The sequence below is a fragment of the Rhipicephalus sanguineus genome, chromosome 2 (genome assembly GCF_013339695.2).
Source record: "Rhipicephalus sanguineus isolate Rsan-2018 chromosome 2, BIME_Rsan_1.4, whole genome shotgun sequence".
Taxonomy (NCBI): Eukaryota; Metazoa; Arthropoda; class Arachnida; order Ixodida; family Ixodidae; genus Rhipicephalus; species Rhipicephalus sanguineus.
The window spans coordinates 77,568,107-77,594,504 of NC_051177.1; the positions used below are offsets into that span (position 1 = coordinate 77,568,107).

The 26,398-nt window shown below is 45.1% G+C and overlaps 1 protein-coding gene and 1 non-coding gene across 3 annotated transcripts in view; one reads left to right on the top strand and one right to left on the bottom strand.

The window, feature by feature from the left end:
* The window catches only part of LOC119383216 (uncharacterized), a 35,934-nt gene extending 9,768 nt beyond the window's left edge, over window positions 1–26,166 (bottom strand). Inside the window, exons 1-9 of one of the 2 annotated variants that reach the window (XM_037651256.2) lie at window positions 26,058–26,166; window positions 25,803–25,892; window positions 25,192–25,297; window positions 24,070–24,223; window positions 19,867–19,959; window positions 17,185–17,314; window positions 11,097–11,165; window positions 7,985–8,223; window positions 2,045–2,090 (exon numbers count right to left, since the gene is read on the bottom strand). In XM_037651256.2, coding sequence (XP_037507184.1) covers window positions 2,045–2,090; window positions 7,985–8,223; window positions 11,097–11,165; window positions 17,185–17,314; window positions 19,867–19,959; window positions 24,070–24,223; window positions 25,192–25,297; window positions 25,803–25,890 — 925 coding nt within the window. In that variant the 5' untranslated portion in view covers window positions 25,891–25,892; window positions 26,058–26,166. The remainder of the gene's footprint in view (window positions 1–2,044; window positions 2,091–7,984; window positions 8,224–11,096; window positions 11,166–17,184; window positions 17,315–19,866; window positions 19,960–24,069; window positions 24,224–25,191; window positions 25,298–25,802; window positions 25,893–26,057) is intronic. The other variant, XM_037651257.2, reaches the window with a different exon arrangement.
* Window positions 19,072–19,145, top strand: Trnac-aca (transfer RNA cysteine (anticodon ACA)). Its single transcript has one exon. It is a non-coding gene; the product is annotated as a tRNA-Cys (tRNA).
* Window positions 26,167–26,398: the final 232 nt, after the last annotated feature.

The following is a 26,398-nucleotide window of genomic DNA, read 5'->3' on the forward strand; positions in this document are numbered from 1 at the left end:
CTAAGGTATTCCTTACTTATTTATACTCGATGTCACGTTTTGTAATAAAAGCAAAGCACCGCAGACTTTCGACGTGAAAAGGTAAGCAAACGCGAGAGCGCGGTTGTGAACGGCTCCGCCAGCCCGCCCGTAAGCGAGAGTCGCGGGAGGGGCGTCTGCTCAAGGAACTCCGATTGCCCGCAGCACCACCGCCGCAAGCATCCCCGAGAGGCCGCGGCGGAGAGCGGAGACGGCAGACTAGCCAGTATATTCTAGGGACCGTACCTTGGCCATTTCTGCCATTATTGTTTCAGTTCGTACGTGTGCTGAGGAGATTGTCATCCCGTTCTGCGTTCGCATCGATGGCATGGAAGTGCTGACTCCAAATACTCGACGAGTGCGCCACAATGCAGCATTTAAAAGAATAGTTATTACATGTGCAGAGACGCACGGAAATCGGGCTGCATCGTGGTCATTCGGAGTTCCCGAAACGTGCGTGCGAGAATGGCGCAAACAGAAGTAAAAGATTTTTTACAGCAAAGCTTCACGAAAAGGTTTCAGTGGACCAAAGCAGGGCCGGTTTCACGAAATCGAAGAGTGTTGACAGCGACAAGGAGTTGTCCAATCGATGTATTACTTTTTTTTTTGGTCGCGGAAAACGGGTGCGCGTTACAATCGAGGGCGCGGTAGAATCGAGTAAATACGGTAACTCGAAGCGTATGGGTGCTTTGCATTTTGTGCCTACCGAAACGTGGTCGCCAAGACAGAGCATTGAACCAGCAACCTTGTGACCAGCACGTCACATTGTGTCCTGTAGCTTGTTGCATGAAGCCCCTCATTAATTCACTAGTGATATGCTGAAACAATAAATGCTCTTTTATGCTCACACCAGCTTATTAGTGTCATGCATTACGCATACAGGGTGTTTTTTTTTTTTTCAGGCATTACAGATTTAAAAAAAAATTTTATGACAGTCAGGCTCCTGCCGTCTACGTACACGAACTCTACGTCGAGGCAGAAATACATTGCCGCAGCCACAGCGACATCGAACTGACTACACTCGGTGACAACTTTTCTTGACAGTACTGTGGAAGCTACAGAACCGAAATGCATGTCTGCTACCGCGCCAAAAAAATAGTACTTCAGTTTATAAATAATATCCTCGTTTGCCTTGCTGAAATAAATACTGCTTTATTTATTATGAGACTCCAACAGTTGCGGGAAGTCGTAGGCAAAATAGAGTTAGCGTTCACTTTGCAAGAATGCCTTCGTTTTCTTTCCATTTCTTAGATAGCACCTCCTTTTCAGCATGCTCGTTTTCCAAAGTAAACATGGCGTCCGCGACGTGAGTGGGTCAGTGTGCGGCCGCAAACACGCAGTTTAGTTCTCCAAGAAAAATGTACTCTTAATATGACACTAAAATGTACACCGAACAATCGAAATGCCAATTCCATTCACATTTTTCGTGCATATGTTTTTCTAAACGCGTTAACGATGCGAGTAGGCAAAACCGAAATCAGCCACAAGCTGCCGTACTACTTGTGGAACAACACGTATGTGCGGAAGCCCCACCTCCGTAGCCTTCGCTCCACTGCCAAGGTAAGTTGTCGCCGAGTCAAATCAACAAAAAGTTGTTAACTGTTTAATTACTGACTTGAGGGCAGTTGTTTATAAAGGGGCAGTTATTTACGGCATACCCACTTTTTTAAAAGAAATCGCAAAGTTGCACGCAATGTGAAATACAGTTGAACCCCTTCATAAAAGGGGCCGATGTAACAGACCATTGGGTATAGGATACAGCAGTGTGCCTACATCGAAATAGGCACTGATCGGAAAAGCAGAATGTGGCACCCTGCTTATTAGAGACACCTCATATAAGGGACAGAAAGTGCTCTTTGGTGCATGTCTCTTATAAAGGGGTTCAGCTGAATTCATCATCAAATTTGAACGGCGGTATTGAAACAACAGATCGCACCCGGTGCACAGGAAACACCGGGTGTGGTCAGCTCTGGCAAATGACACTACTGTGAGGATACTTGCTCGAAGAAAAAGGGACCCTACTCACCATCGTCAAATGCACCAGGGTATCCTGACGCACCCAAACAATGTTCCTGCAAGGAAAAACATGGGACATATTCTGTACAACAGGACTGTATGTACAATGCACACTTGGAAAAAAAGAAAAAAAGATAGTGTACCATAAATGGACATTTTTCAGAAAATAAATTGATTACAAGCGTTCATGAAATAAGTTCCAAGATTTATGAAAATTAAGTTCCATGAGTTGATACAATTCTGCACATCCCATTGAGGCCAAAGTAATGGGGGATGCTGGGTCTTTAGGATTGAAAAATATCAGAAAAAGAAACCCCAATGTTTTGATGTCCGTAATTAGGAATGGAATGAAATGGAAGAACTTTATTTAGGTCCCTTGGGACCCCCTCCCTTCCCGCCATTTTTTTTTTCAGTCTGTTCTTCGCTACAAAATCCTGCAGCAGTGGTTCTCAGGAACCCAAGTTCAGAGAGTCTTAAGATATACGCACGATTTCTTAGTATACTTTTACAGTGTGGTGACTTGGGGTTGCATTCTGAGTTCTCACAAATTGTTGGAACACTTGAACGTCTTCACCCCCTAGTCATAACACCCGAAGATTCACACAAGGATTCCCTCCAGTTCACAAAAAACAGTAAATGCCTTCAATAAAGCATTTCATTAGAAGCACCAGTGTGCATTCTTCTTCGAGGCTCTTCCACCGCCATCTTGAATTTTGGTCCACAACTGAGCGAGGGCCGCCCTCCAAATCTTGTCCGATTATCTTTCACCGTAGCCTGGGGGGAGGGGAAGGGCGCTTGCTTGGGATTCCACGGCAGGCCTAGCCTCTCCGCCATATCATGTGCCCGTTGGACTGCCCTAAATCCGTCCTGCATAGGGCAGCATCCCACTTGGACAATGCAACGTCTTCATCACCATGTAACGTGGGGCACCGCCAGTGGAGGCCACTTTTTATTAACAAACTAAGTTTGAAACCTATCAAGTGAGCATTTTAATACTAAATCATCAGCAAAAGCCATTTGCACTCTACCTAGAAACTCACTAGGCATGTTTGCAGCATGCACCTGGGAACGAAGGCAATCGGTGGCTAATGTTCAGTGGGGCGATGCAACTCCAAGACTGAAGAGGTTTTATCTCCTGTTGCTACAGAAACCAGCACCTCACAAGAAATCTGAATTTAACTAAAGGCAAGCGCCTTTAACCTGCTGCACTTAACCGTATGTGGGATGTGTGTGAAACATGGGCACTTCGCCCTGTTCACTGGTGAGCTGCTTTCTGCTGTGCAGCTCAACATTTGATATCTTCCCGTGAAGCGGCATTTACTATAGCAACAAAAGATAAAACAGTTTCAGTCATGAAACTGCATTGTGCCACCAATAGATAGTCGGTGCCATAAGAGAACACACTGGCATGCACCTTTGGTACTCTATCTGGTCAATCAGACATCGCAACCAAGCTACGAGCTACACTGTCCAATAAGTTTACTATACCTTACACAGTGCATGTGACAAAAGCTGTCCAGACAGATATACTCCATTTCATGTATACAGTAGGCAATTCACGAAGTCTCTCTACTTTTCTTGCTTCCTGCATTCTCAACCAAGAAATAGTGCAAAAAATATGAAAGATACTGCCATACCCCGGACAAACTAAAGTTCTCTAGTGCTGAGATAGTACTGCGTAGTGGACAGACGTTCGGGCGCTCTCCATCACGCAATGTCATCCGCACTGACACGTGTGATTAGCGCAGTTCCACATTCTGCTGAATGAACTTAGACGTGTGCGCCGTACATACGTGGGATTTGTATACCTTTAGAACTCAGCATCGCCCGATCTGAGTACGTGTCAGTAAAACATTACATCATGCCCCTTACATGTTACACATGAACACTTACAGAGTGCACAAAGGCAGTTAAATGCATAGCAGCAAATTGCCATGAGGTGCAACTTGAGCAGCCGGTATGTCTAATTCAAAGGCTGCACCAATGTTGTGATGTCATTGCTTCTATCATCAGTTCTTGACATTCTGCGTTACAAATGATCAAAGTGAAAATGGTGCAGCACGGCTAATGTTGTGGCTGGTCCAAGGCTCACGGAAATTGTCACGTCTGTTGGATGACGACGGCAAGAACAAAATCACAGCTGCCGGCAAGATTAGCGCAGTGAAGCGAACTTTCCTAGCTGATATTTATACTCTTCCCAGCTCCCTCGCTAATCGCTGTGCTTGGCAATCGAAGAAACAATTGCAGCGCTCAACATAGCAGACGAAACAGCAGTGCTGACGATATGGCAGAAGAGTGGCCAGTGACGTCACTGGTATTCGCGGTACGCGATGGTATCTGTTCACAAGCAGGTCAAGTACGTCATGGGCCATAAAGCACTCTTTGAAATCATAACTGCCACCGCTCGTAACATACGAGTATATAACTAAACATTCATCTTGCACTGAGCAAACGAGTTTCCTTGCTGCGATTAATGAGTCAGCAGCCACTGATGAGCAAAAAACAGAAGTTCACAAATTTTGTGTCAGCACTCCTTAAAGCAAAACATAGCTATATGTACCCTCCTTAAGCCTTCTCCAGTTAAATATGTAATTGTGACAAATCCCCAACTGAGACTCGATAGAGCCCAAAGTATTTGATGTCGTCGTTGCTCATCCTAGGCCTACTGGTTGGCACGTACCGCAATCACAAGCTGTTGCATAAAGGTTAACTGTGCCCTTGAACACGTGGTGTGGCCGATGCCACAATGTCCCACAAAAAAAGCCTTCTGTTTTTTCAGAAAATGCAGAAAAGGCCTATCAATGATTCCAACAGAGGTGCCAGTGCCTGCAGCGATGTTGTTGCAGGTAAACACCACGAAGCACAAAAAGCGTGGTGACGGCCACTTATGAACACGGTAGTACGGCACAGCTCTATCACGATAGGAAACTAAAGCTATCTGCTCAGCAGTGCTGTTGTTGCACCGCACTGTCTTTCGCTGCCGGCTCCTCCCTTGTGCGGGACCGCCAAGTGCACTGCGGAATGTGCATTACTTGCAGAAACGAAACTAGCTTGCCCCCGCCATGTTGACCCAGCAAGATGCTCGCCACACACCTGGCACCTGTGCATCTGTGTGCGTATGAAGAACATTCCAATGGCAAGCGCGAGCATGGTACAGCAAGGGCCCCGGTAGTGACGCCGTGAGCAGGCGATGTGCTACATGCCATTAGAAAACTGACCACGTGGTTCAGCAGGTACCGCATTTAAATGGCACCATTTTCACTCATAGCAAATCACAGTGCAGATGCAAGCGCCATGCACATCAGGGTTAGCCAGACAAGCCATCCATAGAGTCTGCCGCCATTTCAGTGATGTGTGTGCTCCCGTCATAGTTTTGAAATGTCATTGCCACCGTGCTATCGCATGGTGGTGTGAGAGAGTCGGAATTTCTTGGGCGCTTTAGTAAAACGAAAGTCACGATGTGCAAATTTGTACATCCCGGTTACTGCATAATATTGTGCTGAACATAGTTACGCTGCTCTTATAGCAATTGACCATGTTTTGCTGTAACCACAGAGAAATATGCACGACGTGCACATTACCTTCATGCTGTTTTAACGGCTGCATGCTCTGTTTTTAGCCATGTGACAGGAGTGTTTTAGTTATCACCAAATTTTAGTCCGCAGCTTTTATACGGCATATGTTATGCTTTCGCATTCTCTGAACAGATACAATAAAATAACCGTCAAGGATGTTATCTAAACAATGCTACGAAAAAGAAAAGGCTATGTGCGAGCATAACATTGCCTTCTACCGCCTCATTTTCAATGGGGAGCAGTTCTTCTTCACTTTCAGATGTGTTGTTACAGCACGTAAACAATGGTGTGACAGCACATCTACCTGCAAGTGATACCTTTGACCATTGGGATGTGGGTGCCAAGTATTACTATTCTAAGTTTTAATGCATTGTAGCAACAGCCACAGCTGAAGTTGAGCCATGGTTAGCAGAACATGTGCACTTTTCTCGTCTGACAAAGAGGACGTTTTCTGGCATGTAAGGAACATGGCTTTTATCACATCTCTCACATTCAAATTTCCAACCACTGGGTGCCCAACTATACAATTCCCTTCAGAGCAGATTCCTCAACAGTCAACTTCACGCCTGCATCAGTGGCCAGTCCGGCTTTCAGTAAACATGGCTGCTGGCTGTTGCGCAGCTCACATATAACCGATGATCTGGACGTGATACTCAAATACAGTGCAGACCACTTATAACGTAACCGCATATAGTGCAGGACCGGTTATAATGCGGTCTTTTTCGACTCCCGTTTACCCTCCCATAGAACCGCATGTATACGCATACCGCTTATTGTGCAGTCCCCCAAGATGAAATACCGTTTATAATGCGGTTGCGGGAAAATATTTCTGACAAACGCGGTAACGAGTGCGGTTCTCAAAGGAGGTACGCCGCTGGGGAGGGAGCGACGAGGTCGTTACGAAGGGCGAGGGCACGCACAGTGAACGAACGAGGGGCGGAGGGAGGAAAAAGACCGCGGCAGCGCTGTGCGGGCTCGCCGAGTGGGGAAGGATGGTGGTTGCCTAGGCGACGGAGTAGCCTTTGCACCGGCGGCGGCATGGCTCCGCGGCCGCTTGCCGGCAGCGCGTTCCGCGTGGAACGTACGATCGCGTCCTCATCAAGTGCGCTTTAAAGTAAGTTTCCTGTCGGGAAAAGCGTCGTCGTTATCACACTTGCTACAGATATCGCGTTTGCTACCTCGTCCGCAAATTGAAAAGTTTTGCGGCTTCATGACGCGAGCTTTCGCCTTTTCTGCCAGTGCGCGGACTTAAACGAGCTTGGCGGGCTTTTGTCGCTGTTGATCTCCGGCCGCGAACACAAACTTCGTATCACGCGCGCTGTTCTTGGGTTAGTGCTTGAGTGCGATCTTTTCGACGTCCGATCTTCATGTTGTCTTAGACAAACTTCCCGCGACAACATGCTGAACCGCAGGCTAGGCCTAATCAGCGTTGGTTGCTTTTCGGTAGCGGTCGCGGGCGATAAAAGTTGCGGTTTGGTGCGGAATCAACGAAACTTTTTGCGATGGCTGCACTTGAAGGGAAGGGAATCATATCGTTAATGAAAACGAGGACATGGTTGGCACATGCAACTCTCGAATGGTGGTTCCGGATTCGATTGCAATGTCTTGGACATCGCGTGCGCGCCCGTGAAATCGAACGATCGGTACCGCTCAGCACGTGAAATTTCGGTCGCGATTCGACATGGTTTCTGTGTAATGCGCATACCTCGAGGTGGCCTGAAACGTAGTCGGCGAATTTCCGCGATGGCACATTGTTTTGTTTGCTTTTTTCCCCCGTGTTTATTTCGTTGGCAATGCGGGTCTTTGGCGGTTAATTTTTGAACATTCGGAGATTTAAGTGGTTGTAAGCGCCCCAAATCGCATAGGTCGATTATCGGACACGCGAGGCTACATGCTCAACACGCTTTGCGCAAGTGCAGCCTTTGAAGAAGGTTGTTTTGGTTATAGTGCGGTACCGCTTATAGTGCGGATATTCGCGACTCCGGCGACTTACGTTATAAGCGGTCTATACTGTACTTAAATGTAGGAGCCCTCAGGAGATAAATAATTTAATGTAATACCAAGTATTTGAAACCTATGAAATGTATGGTTTTCCAATGCACCATTAATATTCAAATACTCAATTCATATTAAAAATTTTCAAATACTTGGAAACAAGTACAATTACATAAAGCACCTCGCTTCGGCAAATGTCAGGGCTACTGAAAATTCATCTTTGTGCCATGCCACCAGGCTGGCCGATCTTTGAACTGCATTTCTCACACCACTACATAACTGCATAAATGTGACGTACGTGCTGGCAGCATGCACACCACATCAGGGGAGGACAAGCTACCAATCAAGGGAGGGCCCGCTACCACATGCCCAGAACTTACAGCCATCGCCGAAGACCGGTGCATGGCATGGAGCCGATGGGCATGCTCTTGGATCATGCGGATGTCGCGGTAATCGCAGATGCCCATCTGATATATGTCCTGGCCCGTGAAAAGCCACATGCTGCTTGGTGTTGCTCCGTGCCACATCAGAAGCTTGGCGTACACAGCTGCCCTCTGGCGGACCACACCAGCCGCAAAGAGGAAGGACGTCCATGCCATCACGTTTGAAGCACGCCAACCTGCAAAGTGACAAAAACACCTCCAGACAAGAGAAAAAGGAGCCGCAAGGAGAATAACTTTTAAAATTGTGAATCGCAACGCCCTGCAATTTTCCTTCTTTAAGGCTTTAGGCGAAAAAGGGTTCACGGAAAAATAGGAGAGGGGGGGGGGGGTTTACTGAAGAGAAAGGAGGAGAGGAATGTTACGAGAGTGTGTGCCTAACCTGCTACTCGTCACCGCTATAGAGGTAACGATAACCGTAGGCAACAACAGTAGTAGCTTTAGTGATATACGTAGTGTAGGTAGCAGAGCCGCAAGGGGAATAACCTCCTTGCGGAGGTTAGTATAGGTAGCAGAGCCGCAAGGAGAATAGGCAGAGAACTAAGAACAGCCACAAAAGTTACAAAACCGCTACTACCACGTGTAGTTTCAGAGAAGCACTGACATCTTACGTGCAACTATGAGTGAAGCAGGAAGGACATCGCAGAAGTCTTACTCTCCAAATTTGGTTGATGTAGCAGCAGCTTTGGTGCAGCATGTGCCATTTTGCTTTGGAGCTCCAGGTTTTAAATGAAATGGCCAGGCCTGCTATGTTCATTTGGAACTTTATAAGAGTGAGCAACGAAACCAAACAAACTGGATAATAGATTAAAACTTAATTGCTTACCTCAAAAGACACTGTCATCACCATCATTGTATAAGGTGTCATTAACATTTAAAATGTGGCCACTCCACACACACACACACACACACACACACACACACACACACACACACACACACACACACACACACACACACACACACACACACACACACACACACACACACACACAAAAAAAAAAAAACTAAGGAACGTGCGTCATGTATGCCATATTTTAAACGTGTGGCACAGGTAAATAATGTCATTTTGAAGAAATGTTTATTACAAAGAGAAAGAAAGAAAGACCATGTTTGCCAGGAGCAGCAAGCATGGTATATAGCTTTTCACATAAAATGTTTCAAAGAAGAAAACAAGTATGGAGCAATTAGGCAGGTATGCGTGGTAAAATTATTAAGTATAATGCTTCAGTTTTCACATCATGCACACACACAACTGAATTTCTAAATTCAGATATAAGTCCACTTTTTCAATAAAGAAATGACGTTTTTAATCAAATATACTAGCAGGAAACAGGCACTTTACTGGATTACAACTAGGCTCACTTAGAAAAAAAAAAGCACGAAACAGTTGCACAGTACAAATACTGAATATTCTGAAATAAACCAAATAGTAGTTGCTTTTTAAAATTTGAGAACTCCTTCAATTGTTTTCAAATACAGCACATAATTAGGTGAACATAATCTAGCATCAAGCTGTGAAACAGGAATACGGCAAGTTTTATGTCGACCACAGCACATGTAAAACACTAGAAATTGCACAGTAAGCTATAAACTCGAAGAGTCAGATTTCGCAAAGGACGCCCAATCTTTGGCATTCAAATTTCACTCACAGATAGAACTCAGTACAAAGAGTGGTTTTCTTGATAGCTCTTCAAAGCATGAACCTTAATGGGTTCGTATTAAAAAAAATTATGGCAGCTTTGCCCTAGTGGTGCCAAGCCAGAAGGAAGAGCACAGCTGGGTGGCCTTCCTTGTTTCTCTTTAATTTTTTCTTCTCTTTCTCTCTGTTTCCTGTATCTTTTTTTTTTCACTGTTTCGTTCTATTTCTTTCTTTCTCTCTATCTATTTCTTTCGCTTTCTCACTCCTTCGACTTTTATTTCTCTTCCTTCCCTTTCTTCCTCTTTGCTTCCTTCTCTTTCTTTGTCTCTTTCTGTCTTTGCTCTCTCTTTTTTATATCTCTATGTTTTTCTCTGTCTCTTTATGTGTTTATTCCGTTTATTCCTCTGTTTTTCTCTTTCTCCGTCTTTCTCTTGCAATGTTTCTCTGTCTTTTTATGTGCTTATTCCTTTTATTTCTCTATATTTTTCTCTTCCTCTTTCCTTCTTTCACTTTCTTTCTCTCTATTTTCTATTTCTTTCTATTTATTTCTCTCTCTCTTTATCACGTGTTCGTCTGACACTCACACCCGCTGTACAAGGCGGCGGGGCTTGCGCAATTCCTGTGACGCACACCCACTTGAGGAGTTTTCTGGTGACACAGCATAAACTACGGCGAGCTACAACAGCTCTGCTGTTAAAAAATCCTTTTTCAAAACTTGAAGACTTTATCCACTTCACGAGAAATACAATTTCTAGTTACAAGAAAAGGAAAAATTTAGAGAGTTGGTTTCGATTTACTGTGGTGGGTAGTGCATACGACAAAGGCGGAGAAAGAAATGAACAAGATGAGCACTGAACCTTAACTACAGCTCGTTCAAAAATTATTCATCTCTGTTACTTATTCTACTTCGTTTTCTTTTTCCTTCTCTTTCTTCTGTTGTCACACCATGTGATAGCCAAGATTATGTTTTTTTGTTAGTTTCCGAACAAGCGATTTCCGTGAATTCACTGCCATTGAAGTTCCGCGCTCATTCTGTGTGCTTCTATCTTGGCCTTTGTATTTCGCGCTGCTTGTTACATTGAAAAGGCACAATCTCGAAAGAGGTTTATTTGTGGAGGTGACATCGCAAGGTGAGCCCATCTGCTACCCAGGATTTATAAATACCTAGACAGAGCAAATTTAACGTCGGACACAGGAAGAGTGCTGACACACAGGGCAAACACTTGTCCTGTGTGTCGGTGTTCTTCCTGTGCCCTGTGTTAAATCTGCACTATGCAGTATTTATAAGTATGAATCAACTAGCCCAGCTACTTTATGCTACTCAGCTGTGCATCTGTTTCCTGTACCCGTTGTACTAGCATTTACTATAAAAATGGCAGGCGCATGCTTTCATTCCTTGTTTCATGCTACCTTTTTTTCGCTGTGGCTGCTGGCTATCACCAGCAACATCCCTGTCATCCCTAGTGCTGCTACCACGGCCTGAAACAAAATGTGGGAGGTGCGATGACTCGAGAGCAAACGCGACTCGGCACAAACCAAATCTGTAATACAGAATCCCAAATTGTCAGAGTGGCACTTTGCTGCTAAGCCCAGTGCCACAAGTGACTAACACACAACCTAGGGGTATAACGGCAGCATTAATTGTGATGAATGGGAAGTTCAAACTTTATGAACACAAACACTACTATTAGGTAGATCTGAAAGCACATGTTGGAATCTACCGTGCAAAGCAAAAAGGTTGATGACACGCTGTATACAACTAAACGTGACATACACAATAGTGTTTATTTTCCTCCTACACAATGTTCATGCACTACACCGTTCACAAGCTACATCAAAATGCATAGATGTTTTGCACATACAAGGTTATGAATGCACACTACGTGATATCAACACAGTGGCGCCAAAGGATGAAGAGAATGTTTAATCTTTCAATCACAAAACAAGAACCGTGAGGAAAGGCGCATGCCGATACAAATATGCCACACATATAAATTTCATGTGAGGCTTCTATACACCTGGTGTAAAAGAGGCATGTGCCCACTGGCCAGAGAATGCCCAAGTGAATAGGTGCCACAATGACAATTTTCTTTTTTCCTTTCATGGTTCTTACTTCCCTGCAGAACCTGTCTGATATATTGAGTGTCTCTGCACTATGAGCTGTCAATGTGTAATATAATATGCCTTCAATCTTCGACCTGCTAACTTCCTGGACAGCTCAGGCAGTGGATCGACAGCACTGGAAAAGCATCGGAGGTACCGAGTTTAATCCAAGTACCAGGAGAAAACTTTTTTTACTGCAAAGCCTTATTTCCCAATAAAACAACTTGGTAGGCTTGTGCGAATGTTCGAGCATTTCGAATATTCGAACGAATATTACAATATTCGAATTTGCTTCAATTCGAATTTAAATTCTTGGAAATTTCGAAGTATTCGAAATGAACGAATAGGTGTATACAGTAAAACCTTGGTGATACAATCACGGCTCGTACGAATTTCGGGGTGATACGAATTTTCCTGTGGTCCCGGCCAAGGCCCATTAGCTTGCAATGTATTGGAATACGGTTGTTGCGAACAGATTTGCACCCCGCGACATTTGATACGAATGTACGCTAGCGCACAGGTACGAACAGGTGCTGCCCGCGCTGTCACGGAAGACCCGTCAGTCACGCGCGGGCGTGGACATGCGCGCTGCGCGACCATCAACGGTGTGTCGTTGCCTCCGAGATAGTGCGCGCGAATCTTGGAGGCCTTTAGGCGCCTTCGCGCTTAGGTTACATATGATGCTGACGTCGGGCTTTTTTTTTTTCCCGACGCGTTGACTCGTGCTCCTGTGCTCGAGACAGCAGCGTCTTTGCACTGTGTTAACACGTGTCTGCCACGTCGATGCAAGCCATGTCCCCGCAATCAGACGTTCTATGAAACAAGACTGAAACTTGGGCTGCGGGTCCGTCATGAAGTCCCATTAAAGGTGGACGAAGAGCCCAAGAGACGAAGCGGAGGGTCTTGGCGAAGGAGCTTGGCCTCTCTCCATCGTGTGCAAAGCGCTTGTATAATAACTTTCGCCGCAGTACTCTTGTGTCATGCAGAAAAGCGTAGTAAGATTAGGAAGGGGCTCCTAGCGGTCATGGGGCACAACACATCTGGTTCATGAATTACACACGCACGCATGCACCATATATTTACGAGTACAAGTATGATCGCTGATGTCTAAAAACTTTACTGGCAATCATTCAGAGCTGTTCATGACGTTGCTGCGGCCCTGAGAAACACTAAATCAAAATGTATGCCAACTTTCTTTTGTCACGTAATAATTTTCCATGTTTTCTGCTGATACAAATTTCGGATGATACGAATATTTTTTGTAACCCCGCGAGATTCGTATCACCGAGGTTTTACTGTATTAGTCTGCATGCAACTACCCCCCCCCCCCCCCCATGTAAAAGTGGTTTCACTGCAGTGGAGGGGTGCTATACAGTGAATACACCTTTCCAGGAAAAACCACACTGCCGCGAAGCCCTGCTTCAAGGTTAAATTAACATATTACCCTAACATCAATTCAGCATTTTTTTCAGTTTAAAAGCTCGTTATATCGGCTTATATGCTCTAAGTATAGTAAATTTTAAAACGTAACATATTTTACAGGTTATCACTAGCATTCTACCGAAAATCAAATCCTGCAACTACTCAAAGTTGCTTCCACTTCCTTTGAACCAAAAAGAATGACATTTGCATATATACCTTGTTTCAATATTAAAAAAATATTGTGCAGGTTAGTTGGCCCGTGACAAATATGCTCATTTTTCTTTATAATATATGATATATACTATTCGAATTCGATTCGAAATTATTTGACCAAAATACTATTCGCTTTGAACCTAAAATTTACTGTTTGCACAAGCCTAAATATTGGGTGTATATTGTAGTTTGAGCTACTTTATAGTGCAAGGAAATATCTACATACACTTGAGTAGCAGTCCCGCAGAATGTTCTAGCGTGGCCAAAGCGTAACCTCACACACACCGTGAGGTCAGTATCGTAGACACACGCTGAGAGCGACGAAGAACAGCTTGTGCCTTTTCAATAGCATGTGATAAATCTGCCGAACAATGCTGACTTTCAGTTGGGCTAGATCGGCAATGGTGATGAGACACCAGCGCAGCTCAACATGCCATCAGCATCGACAGTGGAGGAGAAAGGCTCCGATTAAGCTTGCGCACGGTCCAATGGCAATGAGAAGATGCGGCTCACCATAATGTTATCCCGCAAAATGGATGGTCACAAGCTTTCACCCCAAGTAGCGTTCAAGCAGAAGACACAGCCAAAAAAACGAGGTTTCTGAAAAATGTGGTTGTGCCCTGCCAGGTCGAAGCGTGGATGGACGAAGAATTGGTGCTTGAATGGATAAAGTATGTACAGTCAAACCTCGTTAATACGTATCCGCTTGAAGCGCACTAACGGTTAAAACGTAGTTGCGACGAATCCCCAACCGAGTCTCATAGAGCCTAATGCATTCGCTGACCGCTTAAGTCATAGTGCTTCGTGCTACGCCTACCGTTTAGTGCGTACCCTGCGTACCGCAATAACTTTTTGTGGCATAAAATGTTTGCTGCGCCGCTGAACTTCCGGACGCCATAATGTGCCGCCAAAAGTTTTCCGTCTTTTTGAGAAGTGCGTAGATTGGTCTATCACTGATTCCGACTTCCGCGCGATTGCGGCGATGCCTTTGCGGGTAAGCATCGGGAAAGAACGAAGGTGAGGCGGCAGCCGCCGACGAACGCGCCAGCATGACTTATCGCTGGCAACCTTATCACAATAGGTATCTATCTGCTCGGGCACGCGTGCGGTGCAGCACTTTAAGCCCACTGCACGCCTTTAATAGGCGACAACCTGCACGCGCTAGGCCGCCGATCCCTGCCGCGTCGTTGTGCGGGGCCGTGTTCAAGCGCGCGCCGCTTTGTAAAAATGAAAGCCGCTCGCTGTTGCGGAGTTGAGCGTTGCTGGTCGCGGGCGAAGCGAAATCTCTTTGCATTGACGCTATCACGCTAAACGCAAGCGTATGGCACAGCAAGCGTAGCGCTGTTGTAACCATACTGCACGCTTTAGTAATTGGGCGACCACCCAAACGCTCTACTGTCCACTGCCAGGATCGCTAGAGCATCGCGAAGTGCGTATCGCTTGCAGGCAGTTCGTCATTGCCGCATTAACCGAACGAGCTACTCGCCGCATCTGTGCACGGTCAGGAGCGAAGTGGGTACGAAGAACACTCCCATGACAAATTCGCGCGTGCGATACAGCAAGTGGCCTGGCAGTGATGGCGTGAGCCGATAAGGCGACACGCTGCACGCAACTATAGCCAGGAGACGATCGGCTCCACGCAGCCGTACCACGTTTCACTGGAACTGCGTCAGTTTTTGTTTAGGAGCAGATCGCGGTACAGAAGCGCGCAGATATATCGCGGAAAGCCGACACTGTCTGTTCTGTCGCTATGTCGGTCACTGCGTATACCGGACCCTGTAATAGTTCCGAAATGCTCCTTGGCGTCGCCACCGCACGCTATCGGACGGTCGTGCGAGAGTACCAGAATCTTTTCTCCACTTTGACAAAGAGGAAGAAAAGGCTTTGCAATGGGTACTTTAGGCAATATTTGCTGTGGCACTGTATTTATTTCTTTGCTGGCGGCGATGGCGTACACGAGGAGATGCAAATTTTTACTTGGTGGTTAATGCGCACTACCATTTAGTACGTAGTTATGCAGCGTTCCCGGCAGGTACGCATTAACGAGGTTCCACTGTATTTTGTTGGTGGCCTGGAGCATTGCTGGGGTTCCCATCACTACTTTTGTTGAATGGTTTTCGCTGCCACCTGGCTGATTCCACTAATAAACTGCTGTATGAACCTTGCCACGAACTTGTCGTCATACCTGGTGGAATGACATCCAAGCTGCAACTGCTGGACGTCTGAATTAGCAAGCCTTTTAAGGATTTGATCAAGTGCTGCTGCACAGGGTGGATTAAGTCGGGAGACCCTGGGCATAACGACTAGTGGACGGCTAAAACGGGCTTCTCTAGAAGTGCTTCATAGCTGGATCATGGACACTTGGGCCAGCATCACCAAGGATGCTCTTCAGCCGCCAAAATGCGGCATATCAAACACACTTGATGGCACCAAAGATTACTGTAGATTGTATAGCGCAACTAATCGACGGGACACAAGAAAGATATACACACAACAGAGCGCTAAACTGCTCTGTTATGTGTGTATCTTTCTTGTGTCTCATCAGTTAGTTGCGCTATACAATCTAAAGTGATGCTTTACCAACACGCCCAGTCTTCAACCTTACCAATGATTACTTTCTGTGGGAAGAGATCTCCGACAAAGGACTGTATGAAGGATGTCCCAGTGAAGCAGATGATGACTGAACATGAACTGCAATTCATATAAATGCTTTGTGTGAGCCTAATGCGAAGGGGTTGGGAGGCCCTGCTCTCCGGCTTGGAGGAGACAGCCCAGAGGGCTGCCATACTGCAGGTGAGCTGAAGAGCCCATGCCAGCGGAGAGCCCTAGAATAGGAGCCCCGACCAGCCTGAGTATAGCTCATTCATATTTTATATCAATGAAGTTTTCTGCTACAGTCGAACTCGTTTATAACAAACTCGAAAGTGTCGCGAAAAGTGGTCTTTATATCAGTAGTTCGTTATATACAGACTCGCCCTTAAAAATGTGTGCTTAGCAGCCAAGCCAGGTTTCTTTTTCTGCGCACTTTTATTAAAGTGCTAACCCCTTCGGTGACAGGCTAAGCCTTTTCGCGTCGTGAAGCGACGCCCACTGCGTGCTCATGAGTGAATTAACCGCCTTTGCAATGAACTGACGCCCTTTCACCGAAGCGCGGTACTGCCACGTGGAGCCGATCATCCCTGGCTAATTGCGTACAACGCGTCGCCTACTCGGCTCGCAGAGTCACTGCCGGGCCGCTTGCTGTATGCCGTATGCGCGCGTTTGTACGTTCTTCGTGCCTGCTTCACTCCGGACCATGCACAGGTGCGGCGAGTAGCCTGTTCGTTCAACGCGGCGAAAACAAGCATTTTGCAAGCAACGCACACTTTACGTCTCCGCGATGCTCTCGCATCGTTATATGTGGGATCGTTATAAGTGGGTTCGACTGTGCTACTTACTGTGAGCTTTCCTCACTCGCATTATATGTGGATAAAAACATTTTCTTTCGTATTACACCTCGTATTATACGCAGGTCTGTATCATACGCAAGTTTTTATGGTAACTCAAGTAACTTAGGACATAGGTGCATACAATGAAGGTTACTTCTTTTTACATAGAAACTTTACTTCCTTTTACCTGGGCCTTTGAGACACACTGAAAAAGACACATTTCAAGATCGGCAAGTTTCTGCCACTTGCACTTCAGGATGACCCAGATGGACTGTTTTACTGTCTCTACACACTGACTTCAAACAATAAAAGCACTGTTTCTTCAAACTTACCATTTCCGTACGTCAAGTTTCCAGCCATGGGGAACCTCAGGCTTAGGTGTTTCTGATTGGCTCGAGGTCTGTTCGAATAGCGTCGATTGCGGAACCTCTCGACATTGCTAGGAAGTTCCAGCAGTGGTTTCTGCAACATCCCAGTGATGTTAAAAATGACCTTTAAAAATTAACAGTGCAGTAAAATTCCATCGCACATTGCTACTCAAATTAACATAAGCAAGTTCCAGCAATACTATGTATGTGCAGCAGAAATAAAGAAAAAAGGAAACAGGAAAGAATGAAAAACAATATGAACTGGCACGTCTGTGTTTCTTTCCTGCTTCTGTCTTATGTGTGTGCTGCACGAACTAAGCAGTACTCAAAAAAATGTACCAACTATCTCATGATCCCATTCTTTCGAAGTTCCAAAAGCTGCGGCACTATGAGCACACTGACTGATTTACACTACCATTTGTGTTTATGCTCATAGCAATTGTATTTGATGTTCTTTCCAGAGCATATGTACTTTCTTAAATTGACTGGGCATTTTGATTGACTTACATCCCTCTTTGTGCTTCTTGTCATTATGTTATACAATCTGTTTTACTTAGCACATAATTATCGCTTTACTATTCTTAGGGCCCCACACACACACACACACACACACCACACACACACACACACACACACACACCACACACACACACACACACACACACACACACACACAAGACACACACACACACACACACACACACACACACACACACACACACACACACACACACACACACACACACATGTTGTAACATGATGCCTATGCATATGGATATATAATTTTGTGCTTGCAATATCCCTTTTCTGATTTCTAAATGTCTTTGTTTACATGCAGGCAGTGGAATCAGTCAGTGCATGTCGGAGGAATTTGAAAAACAAGCACAAGCAATGGCACTGCTTTTTGCAAGCAAGTCCTACTGCCACATAACTAGGCTTACGGCCAAGGTAAGCCAAAGGATAAGAAATTCGTTTACAGCCACCAACCATATCTTTTTTGGTTTTTCGAACCTGCTCGATTATATACACATCCCTGCGGCACTGTAACATTTTTTACTGAACCAGTATGCAGTGGCATCAGAAATTTCAAACACCGCAGAGGACCTTGCGCAATTTTTCCGACCTGGTCTAACCATATGGGGTTGAGGAAAACGGCAGCCAGTGAGGAGAAGTTGGTGCCATTCAGGTTCTTCCCCATGATCTGGGAAAAACAGTAACTAGAGAGATGAAGTGGATTTCATATCAAAGAAGCAAATGCACCCTTTCTTCTTTCAGATTTTTCAATTTTTGGCTGCTCAATTAATGATATACCAGGGTTCCCCCCACATGCCAAAACCATGATATGATTATGAGACACTAAATAGTGGGAGACCCCAGATAAATTTTGACTACCTTTGGTTCTCTAATGTGCACCTCAGTATGCAGCACCTTTAGATCTCACCCCCTCTGTAATTCGGCCACCGTGGCCTAGAATAGGACACGCCCACACCCTTTTGCTTGCAAATCAGTTCTGCAGAATCCCGAAAATGAAAAAGGCGAATTATTATAGGCCTTGTGCAGATGTCGATTTTCTGTTTTGAAATGACGTCAAAGCTGGAAAGGGAAACTGGCAACCACCCGTTTGTAGCATCAAGCCACAAGGAAACCCATATGGATTTCTCAGAAAGGAAGCCTCTTGTAGTTTTCTTGTGGATTTCCTTGTGGCTTCGTGCTACAAACGGCTGGTTGTCAATTTCCTTTTCGTACCCTTCTGCCACCTTGAGAGATTCCGCAAAACTGGTTTGCAATAGTATGTGTCCATGTTCTTCGAAGTTGTCGATGAATTCGCCCTCGCGCTGCCAACTGCTAGCTTCCTGGTTAGCTCAATTGGTAGAGCAACCACCCCACAAAGGCCTTGGTCCCGGGTTCGATCCCCGGACCAGGATGAATTTTTCAGCAACTAAGAGGCTTTCTTTCTGAGAAGTCCGTATGGATTTCCTTGTGGCTTTGTGCTACAAAAGGGTGGTTGTCGATTTCCCTTTCGTACCCTTTCGCTTGTAGCAGTGAAATGCCGTAGCCACTAAACCACCATTCCAGGTAACCTCTGGATGTTCTGGCAATGGTTTATGCGAATAACACACCCTATTTGAACAATTATTTTTAACTGTACAGTAGTATCATTACAATGTTAGTAGCTTTGACGTCATTTCAAAACAGAAAATCGACATCTGCACAAGGCCTATATTAATTCGCCTTTTTCATTTTCCTGTGCTGCCCTATGCCGTTTTGGTAGGGACCACCACAACTAGAATCGCCAGAATGAAAGCCTAAAAGATCAAGAGAGCGTTTTGAGACTTCACGACTAGGGGAAGGGCAAATGCACCATGACATCGTGAAAAAGGTGGACTGAATAACACAGGGAGGGGCATCAGTATGGCAGTGGACATAAGCGAAGATTAACATGCCTGGTGTGTCGCCTAGCAAGACACGGAGCAAATGGCAAGCAAAAACAGAGATAGTGAAATGACAACAGAACCTTAGAATAAAGACACGTGGGTGCACCAAATGATTGTCATCTAGAAAAGTGAGCCTGGCTCTTACCCAGTGAGAGGTATGTTTACAGAGCTTATGCTAAAATTAAAACTAAAAGAAAGTATAACGACTTGCCCTCCTGGGAGCAGAGAAATCCACTTGCGTCTGTGGACGGCCCGCTGCCGCTGGATATGCTGGTCCCAAAGCCTGGCCCCTGGTGCGATTTGCCTGAATCGAGAGACAGCCATTCACATGTGATTATGCCAATTAGACCGGTTAAATGTCACACACACAAAAACTACGGTTTACCTCAAATTCTTAGCCGTCACAAGCTCGTGACACACTCACGGGCCTACAGAAACTGTTCTTCACTTTCTTTTCTTTTTGCCTCATGTTAGTGCACATACACAAAAGACGGACTGAGGCATTTGCAAAAGAAAATATGGGACGAAGGAACTGCCTAGGCCACTGTATTGTAACTTGAGTGCATTTACGTGTGCACATAGTTTAATATGTGCACACGTAAGCAGCCAATGATGAACCCTGCCTGTTTGTGTAGCACTTTCCTCAAACAGCCAACGCCCAAAATCATTATTTGTTCAGAGCATGAGATGTAGCTGAAACCTTCAATAATGCATCATATTTCAGCTGCTCGTGTAACTGCAAACTACAACTCTACCTGCCAGTTACATTCTACAATGAAGGAAAAGGTGACGCTGGACTTGAAAAAAAAAGAAATGGTGTCAGCATGTGCTGCTCAAGATTAACCTCCTTTCTTCTTGTTTCTGGTTTCATTTGAATTGAAATACAAGTGTGACTTCAGAAATACAAGCTGATTACTGAAAATGACCAGCACAACGTATGCCTTACTGTTTCATTATGCAATTATATCACTAACACAACGGTGTTTGCTTATGGTGTGGTTGCCACAGACCCTGTTGATTTCTCTTGAAACGTGTCTTATGGGTCTTTAGGCAAGTTTTAGAATTAATAAACTAAAGATGCATGTCCCCTCCCCTTTTAGTAAATTGCATGACATGAAAGAATAAGGGTGTATGTCTTGAGTCCTATTTAAAAGTAAATGCTCTCACTACATTACGAAGCCTTCTTTTTTAAAAAAAAAAATTATTTATTTATTTTAACAGTGTAGCTGTTTATGCTCGGCTTAGCCCCGTATAGCGTTTGTGAAACTTATCATCATCGTGAAAGGCGCACGCTCCTCTTCTTCATCTTCTGCTTTGCTCCCCGAACACGTGCACTCGACGCATGCTCTCCCGGTGCGCCAATTTGTCCAGCGTGGCACGCAATAACTCGGATGGGCGAGAGAACGAGTACAGAGAAAGAGAGAGAAAGATAGAAACAAAAAGAAATAGAGAGAAACGAACAGACAGAGAGAGAAAGCGACAGAAAGAAATAGACACGAAGAAGAGATAGAAGAAACAGAAAGCAAGACAAAAAGAGGAAGCAAGAAATAGAGAGAGAAAATGAAAGAAAACAAAGAAGAAAAAAATAGAAAGAGCAAAAAAGAGAAACAAAGAGAAAAAGAGAGGAAGAAAGAAACAGGAAAATACAGAGAAACAAGGAAGGCCGCCCACCTCGGCCGTACCTTCAGGCTTGGCACCACTACAGCGAAGCTGCCTTAGAAGGACGGAAGACTGCTCAGAACACAAACTGAGATACCCCCCCCCCCCCCCAAGGGAGAGATTGCCTATGGTATTGTCTAAAACAAACCCTGTTTTTCTCATTAAACGCGGATTTATATTTTTATTTCTTAACTCAAAATGACTTCTAGTGCCTCACGCGGCAGACAAGTGAAGATGCACATGATGGCGATCACGTGACATTTTACTGGTGTACGCTGTTAATTGTCTCTATATTAGCGCTGATGCGCAGTACACTTTTTTATTATATTTTCTAACTTAAAACATGCAGATATGCCTTCGTTTGTACTGAGCAGAACAGTGGCGCCGCCTTTGCTTGACGTATGATCCGATGCTCATGAGCAGCAGCAAGAATGCTGTCAGCGGGAGAAGTACGAAGAGCGCCTCATGGCCTCCGTGATTAGCTCTGGCTATGCACAACGGCGCGTTGCCGGAGCTAATCGCAAAGGCCATAAGCGCCTGGCTCGCGATGTGGTAAAGGGACCTCGTGTGACGATGAGCGTTCGGAAAAATTATTCTACCTGCTTTTTATATTCAAAAACAGCTGAAAATGTCAATATGAAGGTGGTTACCCACAGCTGCACTCACTCCTGTGAAAGCAGAACCTTGAGCATAATAACAGTCTGTGAGGAGGGCTATCGGCATCGCTATCACTTCTCAGCGTTGCTGGAGGAGGGACAAACTTTTTTAGTAGAGCTGTGCGAATAGCAAAATTTTGGGTGCGAAGCGAATTCGAATAATAAAGATTGAGTGCGAATCGAATCATTTCGAATAATTTTCAAATATTTCTCAAACATTTTTCGAATAATTCGAAGTGAAATTACAGAAAAAGTTGCAGAGAATCCCTAAGTATGTTCTTGTGAGATAGCTACATGAAAGTGTTTCTTTTCGCTAGGTTGATGAAGCGCTGGTGGGGTCATATTTCATAGTTGTCTTTCTTATCAAGAGTGAGGCAATGTAGAGGCCGAATTGTATTTATGTACATGATATGGTGCAACCAAAGTGTTGCCGGCAACACTTTACACGTGATAGGCAGAGATGCCATTTCCTCAGCCTCTCCTCCTCTTTCAAATGCTGTGGAAGGCCAACTGATGTGGCGGACAAGGGTGTGCTCCCTTCAAGTCCGGAGTTCCAAATCTGTCTCGTAGACGTCGATATATAAGAACATCTGAAATTTTGGATGCTAAAAAGCTTCGGCGTCCGATTTTTCGGACTTCCTGCACAAATTTCAGGCCCAAAACAGCATTAATTGGGCCCCCAACTCTGCCACATATTTCATCTCCATACTGGAACCAGCGTTTTCTTGAGTTAATACATTTGCGACCGTAGCGAAGCTTGAAAGGCAGCTTTGCCGCAATACGGGGGTGTGAGGAGGTGAAGCATATTGAAAATCTAGGGACCACTTTCAATCAGACGTTGACTGTCTCTTGCCTAAGTTCGACCGTAACGAAGCTTGAAAGGCAGCTTTGCCGCAATACGGGGGTGTGAGGAGGTGAAGCATATTGAAAATCTAGGGACCACTTTCAATCAGACGTTGACTGTCTCTTGCCTAAGTTCGACCGTAACGGAGCTTGAAAGGCAGCTTTGCCGCAATACGGGGGTGTGATGAGGTGAAGCATATTGAAAATCTAGGGACCACTTTCAACCGGACTTTGTCTCTTGGCTAAGTTCGACCGTAACGGAGCTTGAAAGACAGCTTTGCCGCAATACGCTAGTGTAATGAGGTTAAGCATATTGAAAATCTGAAGGGGTCACTTTCAACCGGACGTTGACTGCATTTGTCTTTGGGAAGTTCGAATAGTAAAATTTCAGTGCGAATCGAATCGAATAGCAAACACTATTCGAAAAATATTCGAAATTTCGAATATTCGCACACCCCTATTTTTTAGTGATTTCTCGGATCAAAACATTCTGTTTACACAATATCCTCGCCCTTTTGGAATCAACCACTGCACGTTTAACCACTACAGAGGGGGAGCTTTTTGTCATGCCGTAAAAAACTGGGTTGAGAAAAATTGGTTGTCAGTCCCTTTGAGTTTTTCTTTTTTTCGTCGGAGATCCCTCTCAGCTCTCTCAAAAGACCTCAGACAGCCAAATTTTTCATGGTGTCTGGGGTAGCAATGAGAGGAACATTAAGGGAACAAATTATATCAGCTGAATTTTACAACAGTGAGTGGGTGTAGTGCTAGTTCTCACAAGCTGCAAGCAATACTACGGCCCAACTTTAGTATTTGATGTCAACGTAATCAATTTTGCCCTCAGATGTGGTCGGCACAATGAAGAGGAACTTGTGAAGACCTGCCCATTTCACCACTGAAAACATAAAAACAGGGCTACACGTTTTTTGCAACTAAACGGCATGTGGCCTGTAAACCAGCGCACATGCCTACATTTTCTAGACTCCGACGACTGGGAAGGGAAATGTTGAGAAGCAATACCATACACACGTATTGGTTGCCATGGCAACCAATATGTGTCACTTCACAGCAGGTTTAGATTTAAATAGCCAAGCACTGCATATGAATTATTTCTTGCCATTGTTTTGTTCGTACTACATTACCTTGTCATCTCCTTGAACCAGCACTAATAGGGAGGTTCTGCTCCAAAGCGCTTTCGAAATACTTTGCAAACACTTTTTTTTTCGCAACTGATAGAAAAAAAATCCCGATGAACCCACCTTCTGGTAAGGATGGACATTCCTGTGGAATGGTCTTTGTACTTGCTGCCGGCGTGCTCTGACTGGGCCTGGTTTCTGCTCTGCCACCATTTTTGTCACATGGGCTGTCATAGCATTGTAGGCCGCATGTGCAACAATTTCTCCATCTGGGGCCCTAGTTACCACGGAAACAAACAACAAAAAATTAAATTCCATTAACACGAGGCTAAGGCATACTATTGCCACATGTGACCCGAAGGCAGCCGTAACTAAAGACAGACACATTTCAAAAGTGAACACAGGTTTCTATCCACCTCGCAAGCGCCAGGAAGAATACAGCATCAGAACTTCTGAACCAGCACGCACACAAAAGGCATGTGTGCCGATTCTTGAACACAAATAGCGCAGAAATATCTGCACCTCCAGCTTTTCACATGAAAACAGCGCAGATTTTATGCAACTCAGGAAAGTTACTTCTGCATCTTCAACACCGCACACCATGGCAACAATCAAGTCCATCTACATCAAGTCTGGAAACAAGGACGAGGATTCGCTTTGCTAAAAAAAAAAAAAAAAAATCTGCCTCCATTCCACCCTGTGAATGTGGACGTACAGCGAAACTGTTAGACAAGAACCACCACAATTGTTGCTAGATAACCAACACTACAACTATTAATGTAATACTTTTATATTTACTGTTGCTTTGCAGTAGTTGTGATCATCGTTATGACTGGCCTCGGTTTCGAGGCCAGAAGTCCAGCCACACCAAATAATAATAGCATCTGGGGTTTTACATACCAAAACCCCGACATGATTATGAGGCACGCCACCGTAGTGGAGGGCTCCATAAATTTCGATCATCTGTTCTTCTTTAACGTGCACTGACATTACGCAGTACACGGGCCTCTACCATTTCGCCTCCACCGAAATGCGGCCGTCGCGGCCGGGATCGAACCCGCGACCTTCGGGTCAGCAGCCGAGCACCACAACCACTGATCCACCGCGGCGGGCAGCCACACCAAGTGAGAGTAGGAGAAACCAAAAAAGTGCTCTCGCATTTAGAGGTTGACTCGCTGCACACTCAAATCGGACAGCACTCGGCATAGCGGAAAAGTGCGAAAATGCTCCGCGACAATTTTTTACCTCTGCAGAGAAACCACCTCGGGCACGCTTTCCAGAAACTGAGCCAAGGAGTCATACCCAAGCTCTTGGTACGGTATACTCGTTCCAACGTTAGCCTGGTACTCATCTGTTGAAGAAAGAGCAGAAGAAGCAGACACGTGAACAAAACCAACGCAGAGCACGACTTAGAAACATCTAACGTCTCACTTCATCATTAATTAAACCTTCCACGATCAACTGCCAACGCGTTCGATTCGGGGGCAATCAATCAAACAAGGGGTCGTCTTGTCCATTACAAAAACTTCTCCTTGAGCAGCAGCAGTTGAGGCTCTCGGAATGTCTGGATTCAGCTACAGCATTCCAGAAAGCCCGACCGACTGGTCGAGTACTTTTAGTAACGCGACTGATCACCGCGATCAAACTAATGCCCAAGGTTCTTGAGCCTAAACAAATGAAAGTCAATCGAGTCAGAACGATCCCGTATTGGATTACACAGCGCGAAACAGTAGAAACAGAGAAGGGTACAAGACAGGCACTGATATTCTGCCTAATTGTTTCCTATTTCCTATGTTAAAGAGTGAAAAAACAACAAAGCCCGAGCAGCATCTTTTATTTGACAACTTCGCACTCACCGTCTAAGGCTTGCAAGGGTAGACCGTCCTTCTGAGTTGCGAGGATGGAGCTCAAGATGGTTTCCACCTCATCGTGGTCTGTGGCCATCTCTGAAAAGCACAGGGACGGGAAAAAGCTTTTCTCAGTAATACACACCGTGCTAGGTCCAGGTACTTCGCCGGGCAAGACAGCCATCGCATTCAATTTCAGACAACTGAGGACGGGCTACAGTCATTACGAACACAACGATAGAGTCGCAGTAGGCTTCACCTTACCAAGTTCTGGTTGTTCGGTTTAATGTTTTTCAGTCAGAAACGCTAAATGTGGATGACCATGGACATTAGCTGTCATAACACAACTGAAACAAGCGCGCATTCGCAACGGGAGCGCCCGAAGCACGTGCTTATGGCCGGCTATCCTCAGCCGCGTTCTCGAACTTGACGCAACGCGAGTTGCTGCCCGAAATTCAACTAATTCTCCAAGTTATTATAAATATCTGTTAATTAACAACTAGAAATAATATTTAGTTACATGAAGCCTGTGTAAAAGTAAATAATTTTATAAGTAATGAACTCTTAAAAACGAGATTTTTTGAGTCAAGTCAATCCGTTATTTG